The sequence below is a fragment of the Limulus polyphemus genome, unplaced genomic scaffold (genome assembly GCF_000517525.1).
Source record: "Limulus polyphemus unplaced genomic scaffold, Limulus_polyphemus-2.1.2 Scaffold2410, whole genome shotgun sequence".
In the NCBI taxonomy this organism is placed as follows: Eukaryota; Metazoa; Arthropoda; class Merostomata; order Xiphosura; family Limulidae; genus Limulus; species Limulus polyphemus.
The window spans coordinates 111,794-130,922 of NW_013668020.1; the positions used below are offsets into that span (position 1 = coordinate 111,794).

At 33.6% G+C, this 19,129-nt stretch overlaps 1 protein-coding gene and 1 long non-coding RNA gene across 6 annotated transcripts in view; one reads left to right on the top strand and one right to left on the bottom strand.

The window, feature by feature from the left end:
* LOC111087637 overlaps positions 1 to 7,799 on the top strand; it is a 30,639-nt gene extending 22,840 nt beyond the window's left edge. For both annotated transcript variants that reach the window (XR_002612294.1, XR_002612295.1), the window contains exons 2-3: positions 6,931 to 7,053; positions 7,540 to 7,799. This is a non-coding gene — a long non-coding RNA (uncharacterized LOC111087637). The remainder of the gene's footprint in view (positions 1 to 6,930; positions 7,054 to 7,539) is intronic.
* Positions 1 to 16,267, bottom strand: part of LOC106466883 (interaptin-like) — a 59,505-nt gene extending 43,238 nt beyond the window's left edge. For 2 of the 4 annotated variants that reach the window (XM_022394956.1, XM_013927191.2), the window contains exons 1-2: positions 15,942 to 16,267; positions 1,988 to 2,105 (exon numbers count right to left, since the gene is read on the bottom strand). In XM_022394956.1, coding sequence (XP_022250664.1) covers positions 1,988 to 2,062 — 75 coding nt within the window. In that variant the 5' untranslated portion in view covers positions 2,063 to 2,105; positions 15,942 to 16,267. Of the gene's footprint in view, positions 1 to 1,987; positions 2,106 to 6,924; positions 6,976 to 15,941 lie in introns of those variants that run through there. The other 2 variants (XM_022394955.1, XM_022394954.1) reach the window with 2 other exon arrangements.
* Positions 16,268 to 19,129: the final 2,862 nt, after the last annotated feature.

Consider the following 19,129-nt stretch of genomic DNA (forward strand, 5'->3'; position numbering starts at 1 on the left):
TTCCAACGCTCCAGGGATGCCAGTTTTTATTCCCCGGCCAAAGGTCGGATACTTTTCTCACAGGCCTCGTATATAGTGATTGTATTAAAAGATAAACTGAAGAAATTAACTAGCATTAAAAACTTCCAGTATAATATTCTTCTCAAATGTTTCTGCAATATTAATTTAATACACTACTCAAAAGTAAAGAAACTGTAATATACATGCAAGGTAATGAACGAGGATGGATCTGGCTTTATTAAGGGTTATACTTTTGTCACAGTAATAACCAGATTATACCACATGATCTTTAGCCACTGAATACATCTTCTAAGAACAACAGTGTTCAACTATATAAACATTCAGAATATTAATAACATTGACAATTTAATAAATTGTTTCAGTCTTGATCTAATTTTAGTGTACATTTTTTGTAAATGAAAGATTCTACAACATGATACTTCTACTCAAAAACTCACATGTTAATGCAGAGTATCGAACTCTCTGTATGATCATCATTTTTTTCATATATATGAAAAGATAAAAGTTCCTAAGACACTGGTGATAAGAAAATTATTAAAAAACATGAATAATTTTCAAAATTAAAAAAATAAGCCTTAAAAAACATTGTATAACCAGGCAAACGTGTGATCGATAGTGTTAGTTATTAACTACACTGACTTATAATGTAAATACAGTAATTTCAACACAAACATTAAACACTATCTCCAACTTTTCAAAATTCATAGTCTTTCTTCATTGGATGTGGGTGACAAGTGATACAAAAATGTCTTTAAGTTTAAAAGATAAATGATAACCTAGTAGGCCAATGGCATTAAAGAAAGGAGGAGAAAAACACCACCAAACATACAAGTAGGAAGTTGTGGGAACTGAGACAAAACTTTTACAATTTATAATTACATAATTTAGTTGTAGCTTCTATGCTTGACAGAAAATTATACAGTTTAACATTTAAATGGTTTTATCTGTGATGGCAGGAGCTTAAGAAGTGTGTACATTGAGAACTATGACATGTTAGAATTTTTTCAAAATTATTTGAAACTCTAATATATAGGCTAGGGATATTCCAAAGTCCATTATAACAATTGAGTAGAGTTTCAGTGTTACAAATAAGCAATGATTAAAGAAAATTCAGTGTATATTGGTGACCCTGGTAAAAGACTGTCTCCTTCCCAGTGTATAGTATGATTGGTAGTGGAAACATGAGCAGCTAGAATCAAGTTCAATGTATTAAATTACAGTCACTTAATGTTCTGAAAATATAGCTGGTGACTTATTTGGCCAATATATCTACTGCTGGATAGTCTAAATATGAAATTGTTATCTTAGTTTTTGTCCAGATAATTTTCATTTATTTCCAACAACACTATTCTTATAGATTTTATAGTGCTTTTCACCTTTCTTCTTCAAGCCATTGGTCTCCATTGTATATGTGATCTTTTAAATTGAAAGACATTTTTCTGTTTTACTCTTCACCACTGATAAAAAAGCCATCAACTTTTGAAACTTTGAGGACAATGTTTAATACTTTTGTTATAATGACAGTACTTACTTTGTAAACCAGTGTACTTAATAAATAACTATACTTCTCAAAAAAAGGGAGGAGGCCTATACAACATTTCTTAAATATTGACTAATTACTTCATAGTTCATTACTAGTGGCTCTTAAATAATACAATATTTTCTCTTTGTAATGAGCCATATGCTCTTCTATAACTTTGGTTTCTCTTATTTTCCCACTAAAATATCAGTATGCTTGACTACTCTGTTCCCATGGGAATTCAGAAACCTCAGAATTTCATAACCCACAGTAATTATGTTAAGCAGGTGTGTTTCATCCTCACATACAAGTTGAAAATACTAATCACTTCATTTAATTGAAGAGAAAATCTCTCTCACACCAACAGTGGAATAACTTGTTTTTTCAGGACATATCTCATATTTTGTAGGATACATCAAAATGACAGATGAATTTCTATGGACATACCTCATCTTCATCCTTCACTGAAGACAAAAGTGTCCACTCACTCATGATCTCAGAGTCACTATTTTCACTCGCCATTCCTCCAGTTGTAGATTTTAGGTACAATCACGACTCAAGAGTCCTATTAATACAGAAATACAAATAAATGAAAATTATAACTTATACACCAAATGTGAAAAAAGCTACAACCAATGAAAATAGCATTACCACCTTTGATGCTTATACTAAAATCAGTTGTAAAGATAATAAGAACCTTACGTCAGAATATAAGGGCTGACGAACAAAAATTGCAAAATATTTTGAAAGACTGGGTGCTAATCTGAATTAGAGGAATGACTATGAAGCTTGGGATCTATTTGTCAATGTGACTGAGCTAATTAAAAAGAAATGTATACATGTGCCTACCAAACACTTGAATACTGAGTTTTTTCCAAATCCTCATTTTACTGAGAGCAATGAGTCAAGAAACATTACACCATCTCTTCTCAGAATACTCTTGCCATAGCTCACCTGTGTATGAATGTTGCTCAAATGTTTTATGCTGAAAATGTACTTCTAGATAATGAATCCTGACTATATACATGTACAAGCACTGAAGTTAGCATCTTCACTCACTAACAAAAGGTACATCAATTAAGTATGTTTTGCACATAATTATTAATTAATGTGAGGGTGGTAGTTGTTCAACCTTGATGGTTAATGTACAGATGACACACACACACACACACACACATACTGCAAATGACAAATATATATTTGCAAATAGTACTCATTTTAAAGAATTCTGAAAATGTTGAGGAATTTTTCAAAAGTGGTATTTTTAAAACCAATATAGATCAGCCTGTGTAAATAATCTGTATGCAAATATATTGCATAGTAACTTTTTCAGTTTGCAACTATGACTAATTTTGACTATTTAGCCTTTTATCCTCTGTATTGTTAATTGGCTATATCACCAAATAGAATACAAAAATAGAGTATTTTCTAAGTGAACACCTAAAACAACCAGAAACAGTTTGTGGCTAAGCCTAAGAAAGGATACTTCCTCATAATGCATTGGTAATCTTTTAAAAGGTATAACCTGAAAATTTTTTTTTGTTACTTTTAACTGGTTCTGAAATTGTCCATGTATTGTGATTTTATGATGTAGTATTCATTGTGTACCAAACCACAGCAAATTAAAAACAATTTAAGAACAAACTTGATCAAGGAAAGGATTTTTATTTTAGAATATAGAAATTAAGGCAATACTTGAAATTCACAAAAAATCATACTCATAGAGTGTGGAGTGACTGGGCAAAGGCCCAGCAGCATTTTGTGATCTGTAACTAACCAATTTCTAGCTTTCTACTGCTAGCACACAAGACTTCTGTTCGGTGATGTTCGCAAGCAGCCTTCACTGTACAAAGTTGTTTAGAATGTTTGATTTCAAGCCATAATAAAAGTACATCGAGAATTTAAAATTATAATTTATACTATACTTCGTGATCAACCATAAGTTATAAATGTGTTCATTAATATTTAATTACTCAGATCTATTTGGATATCAAGTGAATATTTTCATATTTATATTACATAGTACATAATTTAAAAAAAATTGCTACACACAGTTATTTCTGTTTGTAATTATTCATTAACTTTCATACATTATAACCTGACTATGCTATATAAATGTAAAAGGGGGCACCTGCCCTGGGCAGCATTTTCCATTGTTCATTGCATCTTAATTTTAAAAGTTAATATCCTAGTGACTAATGAATTTTATTCTACAAATTCTAAAGATTTCATAAGTCTGAAAGAGAGTTAACTTAACTTTAAAAGTCTTGAGTGAAAGAAACATTGAAATAACACAATTACATATAAACAAACACTACAGCAACTTTGTATAAACTTTGAAGAAACAATTTTCTAAGATAAGTTCTAATACTACAACATTTTTAAAAATCATAAAAATAATACTTTACAGTAGGCCTACAGTCCTTATAGGCTAACAACTTTCCTCTCATAAATAAATAGATATATGGTGCTGGGAAAACGAAATGTGATTATGACTGTACTTTCAACTTACCAAATACTTAAAAAAGTTAAAGAAAAAAGGCTCTTTGTCAGCTTTGTGAAGAAAAGTAGACTGCAGGGGCACAGTGCCTTCCATGGTGGATAAGATAAATTTAACAAAAACATCTCAGTGATGTTACTTGTTAGTTAAGGCTCAAAGATTACTCACAAGACATGTTCTCATAATTTTTTCCCTAGGCATAAGAAGTATGCCCCTTTTTTTAGACATATTCTTTTAAATAGTTTCTATTTGTCCTGTCATTACCCATAACAAAAATTGTTCTTTCTTTCAGTGAGGGTGATAGAATGATAGCATCATAGAATAAAATATTTAACATTAGTGGCTCACAGTACAGATGCCAGAGAAAAGAGAGAATGAGAAAATGAGGGGGATACAGCTTGCTTTCATCAATTTGTAATATAGGTTGGTTTACTTGAGGACAAGGATCAGGAAACAAGGGTGACTCCACTTTCAACATCATCAGTGTTGGAACTATAGATGCAACTAAAAGCCAGTTTGACTCTCATCTATCCAGTGTCTGCAACACGAACACACAGAATGAGGAAGACAATGAGTTAGGTATCAAACCTGATCCAATCATCTTTTGTGATGCAGGCAGTTGGCCTCACCTGATGCAGGATAGACTAAGGATTGAGTTAATTAAGCAATGTCTGGCAGCTCTACAGAATCAAAATGGATCATTCCTATTTGACAATGAGAACAGATCCATGTCAAAGGACTGGTCTTCAAGAAACTGGAAACTGGTGAAAATCTGCTTGGTCCTGGCTGTTGTTATTTCCCCATAAAAAAACTTTTTACTGCTTCTTTTGGAGGATCTTTAATATTCAAAATAGTGCCTTTGGAAAGGAAGAAGGATTCAAAGCTTGGAGTAAGTTGAACTCTCACATTGGAGAACACAAATGTAGCTCTGTTCATATCTGAGCTTTTGATCAATAGAAATATATCTCTATCTGACTTGAGATAAGAGTGACATTCAACAACGAGCTTCAACAGCAAAATGAAAAAGCTATGGAACAGTGGAAGAAAATTCTTGAGCAAATCTATGAGTGTGTTATGTTCTTGGCTTCTATTTAGAAGACAGAGAAAGTATAGCTGATGGCACCAACTTAAGGAGTTTTAACTGGAGAATTGCTTAGGAAAGTACAACTCAGTCATTAGGAAACACCTAACAAAAAAATCCAAGTGCAACCAAGACCATCTCATACCCACAAGTGCAAAGTGAATTCATCACTCCTCTTTGTTGTTGCACGTTATCCACCATCTGCAACATAATCCCTGCAGCCAAATGCTCTGCCATCATGTTTGACAGTACACCAGATGTTTCATATTATCAGTTATGTATTAATCAATGATAGTAAAGTGAAAGTGAAGATGTCATTCATTGACTTCATTCCATTTGAGGGAAAGACTGCAGAAGCTATAACAAATCAAATAATTAACAAGCTTGGCCTGGACCTACACAACAGTTATGGTCAGGGATACGATAACGTATGGAGCACACCGTGGAGTCCAGCAGTGAATTCTGAAATTCAAGCTGAATGCTATTTTTGTTCCATGTAACAATCACAGTTTGAACCTAGCAGGTGTGTATGCAGCAGAAACAACACCCAAAACTGCAACATTTTGTGAAGTGGTGGAGAAATTGTCATGTTATTCTCATTTTCTACTCATAGATGGGACATACGTAAGAAATGTCACAAATAGTCTCAAAAGAACCTCAGATACATGGAGTGCAAAGCATGATGCTGTTACTGCCATTGAGTCCAATGTATAGAGGGGTGATTCATGTGCTTGAGAAACTCAAAGAGATGGAGTCACTGAGAATTTGGATACTATTCTTAACAACATTACATTGCACAATTTCATTGCATATCTGTATTTTTGGCCCCCATGTTGAAAGAAATACAATGATGCCTAGAAAAATACTAAAATAATGTGGTCTTGGGTTAGATTAATGTAAAGAAAAAATGAATGTTCTTTGATTATTCTCAGGTGAAAAAAGGAGACAACTAAGTTACCCAGGCTGAAACTAAAGCCACTGGGATAAATTTAACAAAATCATCTCAGTGATGTTACTTGTTAGTTAAGGCTCGAAGGCTTGTGAGGAGAAAGTGAAAAATGGTAGGAGCAATGTCAATTGACCATGATCTGAATCTGGAAGAAGATATCAGAAGAAAACAGTTGGAGTTTATTGACTGGTTTAAAAGTGAAACTGATAAAATAACAAAACATCTGAATGGCTTAAACCTTCATTTTGGTTTTCTTAACTTGCAATATCTCATGAATACTGAAACAATCAAGAAATCAAAAACAAAATTCATTACCTAACTACAAAACATGCTAGACTTACTGAAGTGAATCATTAAGTGGGTCTACACTGAATCCTTGTCAAACTTGACAACTGCACTGCACATATTCCTCACAATGTGTATGTTCATAGCAAGCTGCAAGCAAAAGTTTTATACTAGCTAAAACTCATCAAAATGTATCTAAAGTCCACCATGAGTCAGTCTAAGCTCAACAACCTGGCCATCCTTTCCATTGAAAAGGAAGTTGCGAAAGAAAATAATTATGATGACCTAATTCACAATTTTGTCACACTGAAGGACAGGAAAGTACACATCTGAGACCTGTTAGGCATGCTGTTGATTAATATTGGCAAAACTGGTGTATTATTTAATTTGCCCTATCTGAAGACTGTCTGTGAATTCATCTGTTGTATTGTATTATTTATCAGTTTAATTCATGTTTCATATAAAATGCAAAAATTTTGTTATTTAAAAGGCTGACTTTAATTAGTGTTATACTCTTCAAAACAATCCATGCATTAAACAAATCTTATTTTTTGCTTTATTCTTTTTACCCTTAGAAGCAGTGTCCATTCCAATAAATGGGAAATTCAGCATGGAGAGCAGCACAGCATTTTTACTTTCTGCCCCAGGTGAAAATTTGGTTCACTCCTGCTGATGAGCATTGTTAGTCAAGCACTGAAGTTAGCATTTTCATTCACTAGAAAGTTACATCAGATTCTTAGGCATCTTTCATAAAAATAATTTTTAAATCAATATGAAGGTGATAGAATTATAACCTTTAAAAAAAAAGTTAACATACACAGATGGCAAATACACACTGCAGCATTTTCATCACATAACTTTTGAGCTTCCTTCATGTTGGATATACAAGATTGTTTAGTTTGAGAGTTCTTATTTAGTGATTCAATAGTTAATGGTTATTTAGTTTTCATAACAATAGTAAAAAGTTAATTATTTTAAAAGCAATAGTTATGACAAGATTCATTATGAAACTCTGTACAAGTCATATGTGGTGTATGTAGTTTAATTGTTGCACTAGGTTTTTAATATTGTTGATCTCATTTTACTCAAAGCTTTAAAATCTTTCTCATTATGTTTAATATTGTTGTTACTAAAAGAGTTAAATATTTCTCAATTTTTCTGTCACGTGTTATAAATACTTGCAGATACAGAGAAGTTAGTGAAAGTGAAAAAAGTTAGACCGAGTGATTGCCAGTTTAGACATAACAGCCAATTTCTAAAGTGAAAGTTTCACAGTTTGTATTGCAACAACAGAGATAAAGAAGAAGAAGAATTTGTTTTGTCAATTGGGTTCTAAAGTAATTGAACCAGCATGTGTGGAAGTTTGACGAAAAAGGGAATTATTTAAAGCTCTACATTCGACTGTGGTAAACAATAGTGTAATGAATTTTTGTACATATGTTGACTGATTTTAAATATACATTATTTTAAAACAAGTAGATTGTGCACTGTCCATTTATTGTTGAAATTTATTGGTAACAAGTTATACATACCAACTGTAAATAATCCAACCCCTATATAAAACCTTACATTTGGAAAGCCAGCCAGGATTATACAGTGGTAAAGAGCAGTAGAAGAAGACAGTATTGACAGTACACAGTATTGTTTAATCTTGCGTGTTCTTTAAGATAATACACAGTATTGTTAAATCTTGTGTCTTCTTATTTACAGTACACAGTATCGTTAAATCTTGTGTCTTCTTATTGACAGTACACAGTATTGTTAAATCTTGTGTCTTCTTATTGACAGTACACAGTATTGTTAAATCTTCTACAATATTGTGCACTGTCCATTTATTGTTGAAATTTATTGGTAACAAGTTATACATACCAACTGTAAATAATCCAACCCCTATATAAAACCTTACATTTGGAAAGCCAGCCAGGATTATACAGTGGTAAAGAGCAGTAGAAGAAGACATGAATGACAGTGGAAGTGGGTCTATATCCACAGAACTAGTGGTGTCAAAAACATTGTAGAGTTAAAAACCATGTTTTATAACCATATCAACTGATTTTGATAAATAGATAAAAAAAGGTGAATAACTTGGACTTAAAGATGGTGATCTACGAGAGTTTGTTAAACAACCACAGGAACTAGAGAGAGAAGAGAGGAAGAAAGACTAAAAGAAGAAAAGGAAAGACTGTAAACAGAGAGAGAGAATAAGAGCATAGCTTGAGAAAGAAGAGAGAGGAGAGACTGTTAATATAGAGAAAAAGAACACAAACTGAGATTGCCAAACTCACCCAACAGAAAGAGGAAGGACCCATGAATGACAATGGTTCAGGGTCACCCAACCCAAGCTGTCCAAATCTGATGAAGAGAAAGATGACATGGATGATTTCCTGGAGAGATATGAAAGATTTGCCCAAAGTGAAAGCTGGGTAATCTGTCTCAGCCTACTTATCACAGGATTGGGCCTACAAGTGTACACAGGCATGATGTCAGAAGATGCCATGGACTAGAATAAGTTAAAAGTGGCCTTGTTGAAACATTACGAGCTTACTGAAGAAGGTTTTCAGCAGAAAAAATCGGAGAAGTCAAACCTCACACTGGGTAATTTGTATTTCAGTTTGTGGCACATCTACAGCGATACTTCACAAGGTGGACTGACGTGGTCAAGTGTGAAAATAGTTTTGAAGGCGACAGATCTAATACATGAACAGTTCATGATCACATGCTCCACTGACATGTCACTGTTCCTAAAAGATAGAGCACCTAAAGATGTGGATGAGATGATCAAGCTGGCCAAACAATATATGGAAGCTCATAAAGGGAATATAACTGGCAAGTCCAAGAATAACCAGTCAAAGTTTAAACAAGGGGTGGCTGACCAGAAGTAGGATGCAACCAAAGGTGACAAGAAGCCAACAGACAAAAAGGAGAAGAGATTTTATGCTTGTTATAAAATTGGGCACAATATGAGTGATTAAGTATAAGTCTGTCACCAACAAGCAACATCAGAAATCTCAACATAGAGCAGTTACATCTACCTACAAAGATGGTGCTGGCAAGAAACCAGAAAAGTGTAACTATCACCATGGATGCTGTTGCCAGATGAAACAAAATAGAAACAACTCATCAGATTCACCACAAGAAGGAAGTGCTATCACCATGAATAAACAGTGCATGATTGATGGACAGCTCAAGTTAGCAAATGGATCAATGGTACCAATGGTGATTGGAGCATGTGACAAACATCAAGATGTGCCAAAAAACCACAAAGTGCCAGTTGGTGAAGGCTGTGTTTTGAAGAAGAAAGTGAAAGTCCTACAAGACACTAGGTGTAGCATTGAGAACCAGTCTAGTATCTGATGACTAGATGATGGACAAAGTACATCTGTGTGTACTGATTGACGGGACAGTGAGTTCCCCATAGCAAGAATAAAGGTGGACACTCCATGCTACATGAGAGACCTTGAGGCCATGTTTACGAAGGCACCCATCTATAACTTGGTGATTAGCAATATACTAGGCAGTAGATGTTTAGAGGAACCACACAGAAAGGAGACTATTGAGGCATCTGCAGTCACCACAAGAGCTCAAAAAATGAAAAGCAAGCAAGACATCAAGTTCCTGCAAGTCATGAAAGATGACTTCCAAATGTAGATCTATGGGAACTAAAGAAAGCACAGAAGAAAGACCCTTTGATACAGAAACTTTGGGACAGTGCCCGGGAGAAGGTCAAGCACAAGACAAAGGGGAATAAGACTTACCAAATAGAGGGCCAGAAAGACATACTGTACCAGATCTATCAAAGCAGTTCTACTGGGGAAGCTAAGCACATCAATGGCAATCAGAAGCATTTTTTGCCAAGAAGGCCACGGGTTGATATTTCAAGGTTGGACAGAAGGTCTTAGTTCTGCTACCCACAGCCAACAACAAACTCACCTTGCAGTGGAAAAGACCTTTTCAAGTGCAAGAAGTTATGAACAGAATAAACTATAAAGTGAAAGTGGACAAGAATATCAAGATTTACCATGCCAATATGCTGAAGAGATATTCTGAGATGAAAGAACACCTATTGAAACATAGATGGATATGGCAGGTATAGCTATCATAGATGCAGAACCAGAAGACAGTGACTTTGCTATAAAAGATAAAAAACCTACCAAGCCTAAGATCACTGGGTGGAGATAAGACACACAAAGACATCAGTGAAGAACTGACTGGCAAGCAGAAGAAAGAGGTACAAGATATACTGTACCAGTATACAGATATGTTAGGTATGACAGATCTCAGGCAACACAAGATCAAGATGAAGACAAGGGATTCTGTCAAGGTAAAACCTTACCAGATAACCTATGCGAAGAGAGACCAACAAAGGAAATGCAAGTGTTGGTGCAGACCATATGAGAAGATTTTGTTTATAAACTGAAAACAGTTTTTGTATATAGTGTAAAAATATATTGTAAATATTTGGATATTGTTGGATATACAAAACTGTTTAGTTTAAGAGTTATTATTTAGTAAATCAATAGTTGATGATTATTTAATTTTCATAATAAGAGTGCTTGAAGTTAATTATTTTAAAAGTGATAGTTACGACAAATTTCGTTATATAACTTTGTAGGAATCATATGTTGTGTACGTAGTTTAATTGTACTATGGTTTTGTAATATTGTTGATGTCATCTTATACAAAGCTTCTAAGTCATTCTTGTTATATATATATATATATATATATATATATATATATACATATATAATATTGTTGTTACTAGAGGGCTAGATATTTCTAGGTTTTTCTGTTGCGTGTTATAAATATGTGCAAATACAAAGAGGAAGTAAGTTAGTGAAAGTGAAAAAAGTGAAGTTAGATTCCATGATTATCAGTTTAACTGTAACGAGTGATTTCTAAAGCGAAAGTTTCACAGTTTGTATTGTAACAACAGAGATACAGAAGAATAATTTGTTTTTTCAATTGGGTTCTAAAGTAATTGAACCAGCCTGTGTAGAATTTTGATGAAAAAGAGAATTACTTAAAGCTCTAGATTCAACTGTGGTAAACAACTGTGTAATGAATTTTTGTTCACATGTTTCACTTATTTTGAATATATATTATTTTAAAAGATATTGAAATTTATCACCAATAAGTCTCAGACACCTACTGTAAAGAATCCAGCTCCTATATAAACCTTACAATTCAAGAGAAAATAATGCTGTTGATAAAATAAAACTGATAAGACTCTCTCCTGTAACTTTCTGGTACAGCTGACGTTCTGTATTTATTTTCCAATCAAACTATTAATGTCACCCTGTTTTGTTTTAATGTTTAATTATTATTATGTTTACTAGGTATGTTTAGTCAAAAATGTTATGTTAAAAAGACTGACTGTTGACCTGCTTAGCATGGTGATTGTTTAATAAAGAGTTGTTTTGGTTGGGACAGCTGCTACCTGCTGTTCTCTTCATTTGCTGCAGTAGGGTGCTCTTGCAATGCTAACTGACTGCATGTCACTCTATGATTATTGTACATAGCATCAAATATGTGTGCATAAACAACAAGAATTTTTTTACATAAAGTGTAAAAACTATTAATGTTCTATGTAACATATTTTCAAACTCTATGTGAATACTTTATTTCATTTATATGGATTACATGTAAAATAAGAGGATTTTCAATCAAATATAAACTAGTAGTTATGGTGACTTCATCAGTAAATTATACAAATTGTTACTATTGAATGTTCAACCTTTGTTCAGTAATGTGTTCTGAACCTTCAAAGGTAAAAATATACCTGTACCCTTCATTACAGCCTTCATTCCAAAGCCACAAGACAATACACACCAAATCACTTAAGACTAATGGAGAACAAAAACACCATTTACAACATTCCTTGTGAATACAGGCTCCAATACATTGGAAAAATAAAAGGCCCAATGAAAGTCAGAATTCAGGAGCATAATAAATATACAAGACTGCAATACCAATTTCCATCTGTAATAGGCCATCATGTCAAAAGAAGAAAACTATTTAATAAAATTTATTATGAGAGTAATGGGATATGCACCATACATGAAAAAAAAGAATAAAAGAAGCCTTATACATCCATTTAACTGCCAACAGTCAGTCATCCTAGCATGGATACTCCTGAAATCATTAAAATAGTTGATTGAAGCTCTAAAGGGGAAGACCTCAGCTGAATATATAGCACACCACATTTCTAACAAAAAGCCAATAACTGTATTCTGACCACTACCACTACATGCAGTTCTTCTTAGGGTTTCCCTGAAGCTGACAACAGATTTGCTGCTTATAAGTAAATTAGTATCCAGTAATAATACTAATGATATTAACATGACAGTATAGGCTACTAACAAACAAGTTGGTAAGGGAATATATTTAAATTTGGGTTAGTTGGATTACCACAATGGGCCAAATGGCATTCTAAAACCTGATACTTTCATATAATTAATGGGATGTTTTGTATTCATAGTACTATGAAGTATTGATGTGACTACAAATTTTGTTAACTACAATTTACAAAAGAGAAAACAGTTTTGCCCAAATTCACTAATAATATATAATATGAAATTTAAGGGATAACAAGGGGTTTGTTGGTCTATCAAGGCTGACTCAAACACTTGAAAGAAAAATACACTCAAATACTTATTGAGCCTACCTTCAAACTCCCTTAACCTTTTTCACAACCACCACCTTTCTATAGGCCTACTACTCTGTTAGAGCAGTAAAACCGTAAGCTGAAAGTGACTTCTACCAAGCCAAAGTAGGAGATAGGTTGGCTCATTGGATACAAAATTGGCTAAATGGAAGAAAGCAGAGTTGTTATAAAGTGAATTCAGTCAAACTAAATTAATGTTATGGGTGGGATACATCAAGGCTTAGTGTTAGGACCTTTGCTCTTTCTGATTTACATCAATAACACAGATAAAAGAATAGTTAGTAGATTATTTAAATTTGCTGAAGACATTAAAGTTTTGGATGTTGCTGGTTGTGAGGTGAATGCTACTGCCTTACAACAGGATTTGGAGTATTTGGTGAGTTGGGCAAATAAAAGGAAGATGGATTTTAATTGAAATGAATGCAAGGTAATGCATTTGGGATATCACAATTTTAGTTACAAGTTTAATTTTGATGGGAATAACCTTAACAGTATTATGGAAGAAAACGATCTTGGTAATCTGGTTGATAAGTCTCTTAAGCCTTCCAAGCAATGTGCTATTGCTAGTGGCAAAGCAAATAGGATTTTAGGTTGTATCTACAGCAATATTGAATACAAGTCAAAGGAGATTAAAATATCATTGTACAAGTCACTAGTTAGACCACATATGGAGTATTATTTTCCATCTTGGGCTCCATACCTTAGAAAGGACATTGAGTTGCTGGAAAGGATTCAGTGGAGGGCTACTAGGGCAATACTTGGGATGGAAAAGTTATCATATGGGGATAGATTAAGATATTTAAACTTTCATTCTTTTGAAAAAAGAAGAGTCAGAGGAAGTCTGATTGAGGTATTTGAAATTGTTAAGGGAATTGAAGTGTTGATGCACAATCTTTTTTTATATTTAATGATGCAAATTATAAGACTAGAGGAACGCAAATATAAATTTTGGCAGGGAAGAAGTCATCTTCAGTTAAGACAGTTTTATTTTTCTAACAAGGCAGTTGGCCTCTGGAACGGGTTGCCTTCAAATATGGAGAATAAAATTCATTTAAGGGAAAGCTTGATTAATATTTGAATGATAAGGGCTGGCTTTCAAGTTTTTTTTTTAAGTGTTTAGTTGAATTTAGTAAATAGGACAGCCTAGCCAGAACAAAATGTCCCTTACTATTCTTTAAAGTTATGTTATATTTATGTCCCCTTGTCCTACTATTCTCATCATGAATCAAGATGATGCATAGATATTAAAAATTATTTTAATAAACTTGAACACCTCAATCAGATCCCCTCTAACTCTTCTCTTTTCAAGAGAAAACAATTTTAGAGATATTAACCTGTCCTTTTATGACAATCTTTCCACCATTTTAATAGCTTTATTTTGAACCCTTTCTGACAATATAATGTCCTTCTTAAAGTAAGGAGCCCTATACTGAACACATTATTCCAAATAATGAAATAATGTCTTTAGACTCATATTCAGTATTTCTGCAAAATACAAACTAAAATCCTATTTACCCTAGCACTAGCAACTGCACATTGTTTGAATAACTTGAGCTTGATCAACCAAAACACCAAGACCCTTTTCCTCCATAACACTTATAATTTAAATTATGATAACCCACATGCATTACCTTGCATTTATTATAATTAAAAGTCACCTGCCAGTTAATCGACCAACTCCCCAAATGATCTAAATCCATTTATAAAGCATCAGCATTCTCCACAAAGTCAGCAATACCAAATACTTTAATATCATTAGCAAATATAAACAAATTCTTGACTATGTCACTGATGTAAATCAAAAAGACCAAAGGTCCAAACTCTCAGCTTCAGCCAAGGTACCCCTCTTGTGACAATTATCCAGTCTGACTAATCACCATTTATAACAACCCTCTGTTTTCTTCACTCCAGCCATTTTTCAAGCCAACCAGCCAACTTATCCTCCACGCCCACAGAGATAATATTTTAACAAGCAGTCTATGTGGCATCTTACCAAATGCTTTTTGAAAATCTAGATATACCAAATCCACACCTTTATCTTCATCAACATAACCTCTTCAAAAAATGTCAAAAGCTTAGTAATGCATAATTTTTCTCTCAGTGAAACCATGCTAACTATCCAACAAAATTCAAAGTTTTATTAAATGATTGTACAAAGCATCTTTTAATTTTACCAGACCTTCCAAATCTTTTCCCACCACCAACATAGGATTAATAGTAATAAGCCTATAATTACTTGGCCACTTTCATTGCCTCCCTTAACAAACAGGAGTAACACTGTTCAACTTCCAATCCACTGGCATCCACTAAAAAATTTACGAAATATAAAGTGGCTCACATATCCAATCCTTAGCCTGAAGAGATATATGGTCCAGGAGCCTTGTCATCACTTAAAACTTCCCAATTTTTTTAATTATTAATCGACTGCAAATATGGTTTATCTGTTAAGCGAAATGAAAGTAACTTTCTTAATAATCAATAATAAAAAAGATATCATCTAACTTATTTATGTTGTCACTTTGCAGATCACTTTCGTCCTTTCGACATTGATTAATGAGCCAATGTCATTCTTTATAACCCTCACCCCTCCCGAAACAGATTTCGTAAAAATAACTAGTTCAATAGTTCTATATAACTATAAGTATATTGCCATGAGCACTTATAAGACCCTGATCGAAATCGTGTCATTGAACGAGTGGTTGACAATTGCTACGAGTACTAATCATTTAACCATATACACAATACAGTGACAACGCTATGTGCTTGTAGAAAACCAAAAACTATATCCAGTCTTACTCTAAGCCTATTAATCATTAATTAAGCTTCGAGTCCAGTATTCAGTGCGGCGACATTGATTTTAAACTAAATATTTAAAGTTCAAAAATATTTTGTAAAGATGTGTAAGTTATGAATAATACTTACCAATAGATTCAATAACAATAAGTGTCACTGATTTGAATCAGTGTGACTATGAGTATGAAATAACACAAACAGTTTGCAGAGCAGTAAATTATTACGAAAAATATCACTTAGATGTCCTTACTTTTGCACTTTTGTAGTGTAACTGTAGTATTAACAACAGCTAACTCATATTAGTAGTACTTCAGCGACACAAAACTACTACACATTAATATATATATATATATATATCCGTATTTAGAAGTACCTCTGCTACACAATGTGCAATACGTTCGCTACGAGTACGATTACGGCCTCTATTGATAAATTTTTTCATAACCTGTAGCAAATAATATAAATCTATATTCGTTATAAAGTTTGTTTTATAGTTACGCATAAAGCTACACAGTGGATTATCTGTGCTGTGCCAACCACGGGTATCAAAACCCAGTTTATAGCGTTAGAAGTCCGCAAACATACCACTATGCCACTGTGGGGGTTGTTAAAAAACTGCCTGTCAACCTTATAAAAGAAACCAATATTTTGACTTTGTCTTCTTCAGAGTTGCCTCAGGATATATATATATATGTGTGTGTGTTTGTATGTATGTATACGAGACAATAAGACAACAATCAGTTTTTAAATAGATTAAAACAAAGTTATTGTAAAAACAGAAGTTGATTGGCATAAACAAAAATCAATTGATATACAGAAATTGTTTGCAAACGTAAAAGTTATACATATTTTCGAAATTAGGTCAGAATTAACTATAGGAAGACAATGACTACTTGTAGAAGGTCAGAAGCATCTGAGTAAGAATAGTTCAAAATGGTTTACCTTTATTTGTATTTATTACTGGGTTTAAAGATCAAATAAAATAGGCTTCTTTAAATTTTCTGTAAGTGTAAATTTTGCACTTGCAAAAATTTTGATTTTCATTAAAACAACAACAAAAATTATTCATATGGTTGTTGTATCGTTTTTGGCAAAGTATTCATACCTGCGTTATGTATATTTAACAGACCTCCTATTAGTTTTTTTCAACACATTTTTCTAAACTGTGTATGCACCAAATTACTTGTAAGTTGTAAGCCCATGATTTTGTTTGATTATAAGAACCATAGTAACACGAATCACACAAAAATATTAATATAAATTACACTAGTATTGTAATTAATCTTATTAGTATTACTACTGGAAGTCTCATATATTTTACGAAGAAAATGAGTTAATTCATCAAAAGGTTTTGGTCGCTTCTTTACATTGAAAGTTGTAACAGGCAATAACATAAAATATATCAATCTAACGCAGTGTGCGGATCTCCACCAGAATAACCAGTATAAAAATAATTCTGTAATTACGTTTTTAATGCTCTGGACGTGTTCCTAACCCGTTTGGTATTCAGGTTAACTTATTTCCAAAAAGCAAGCCAGTAATATCCAGCAGATTCAAGAAATATTTTATAAATTATAAATCGAACACATACAGCAAAAGGAAAAAATAATAATTCTATACATGTAAAACAAAGAATCGTGAAAAACTTTATTAACACAAACAAAACAACTCTAGGTTCTTACTACACTGGCCTGCTTCAAACTTGAATCAAAGTTCGTTTTATGTCATTTCTGGCTGCTGAAGCTGGAAAGAAATCCGTCTGAACAAGAAGACAGGTACAAAAATCAAACAGACAAAACCCTAGATTGGTATTCCACAATCACAATTATCTATGTGTTCACATCTGTCAAATAAACCTTGTTTTTACGAACCTGTTTACTGAAACACTTAACACACACAGCAAGCTGCAACATTGTAACAAGTTCTACCCACGTTTGAAGCACGTTATAACCTGGTTTAAAATGAACTACCTTCCTTGGGAGGTTTGAATTGGGTTTATCCCTAGGATGATGTGCCCATTGGTCAGAAAATGTTGCAAAGGTTAACGGGATATGCTATACCAAAGTGAAAATGTGACCATTTGCCCTCGATAGAACTTCTTTTTTTATGTCCTTATGTTTCAGAGTGAGAATGACGTTTGTTTAAATGTTAAGAAACGCAATTTCTTCTAGAAATTTGCAGTCGGCACGAGTTACAAGATGTCTTAGAATATGTACACGAAAAAAAAGAAAAAATACGTGCCGAAATCACCAAATAACTCAGACATTATGATTAGTCTAAAACAAGTCGAATTGCGTATAACCTTATAGTAAGTTACGGGGGGGGAGGAGATGCCATAACAACCATATAGATTTCGATTCTCAAACAAGTGCTTCTTACAATGAATTGCTACATAGTATGGTGAGTTAATATTGTCGTTATTTAATTTCTATAGTGCTTACTGGTGTATAGAAGACATATTAATACTAGAAATATTTGTTTCTTTTGAATTTCGCGCAAAGCTACGCGAGGGCTATCTGAGCTAGTTGTCCCAAATTCACCATTTAAAGACTAGAGAGAAGGCAGCTAGTAATCACCACCTACCGCCAACGCTTGGGCTATTTCTTTACCAACGAATAGTGGGATTGATTGTCACTTATAACCTCCCCACAGCTGAAAGGGCAAGCATGTTTGGTGGAATGGGGATTCAAACCCGTGACCCTCAGATTGCGAGTCGAGCACCCTAACCGCGTTGGAGATCCCTAATAAAGTTGTGTTACGACAGCGGAAGTCACGTGACCCTGGTAATGAGTTCTAGAAAGATCGGGAACATCACGAACAATCCAGAATTTGTTAGGTGCGCTGTATTTTTGTATATAAGTGCGCCAGACAGTGAATCGGAATAGAATTGCAGACAGGCAGAGACAGAGACGGACAATTGAGTCAAGTGCGGTTGTAAGAAAAGTGCGTGAATCATTCGTTGTGAATTATAACGAGTGTTTAAGTTAAAGTAACTGTGGAAATTAAGTGTATTGCAAAGTTGTATTGAGAAAGAATAAACTAGTTTTATTTAAGAAAGGACTTGTATCGCTGAAGTTTCTCGGGAAGAATTTCTACGGGAAATTAACAAACGAACAGAGACATAACAAATTGGTGTCAGAGAGTGGGACAGAAAATAAAAATAAAAAAGAAGAAAAAGAAGAAGAGGTGACAAATCAAACTACAGCTTAGCAGATTTGATGGCAGCAATACAAGAACAGCAAAAGAAACAAGAAGAAAGACAACAGCAGTTGCAAGAAAACCTGTAACAGTGGCAGCTCGAACAGTAAAATAAACAA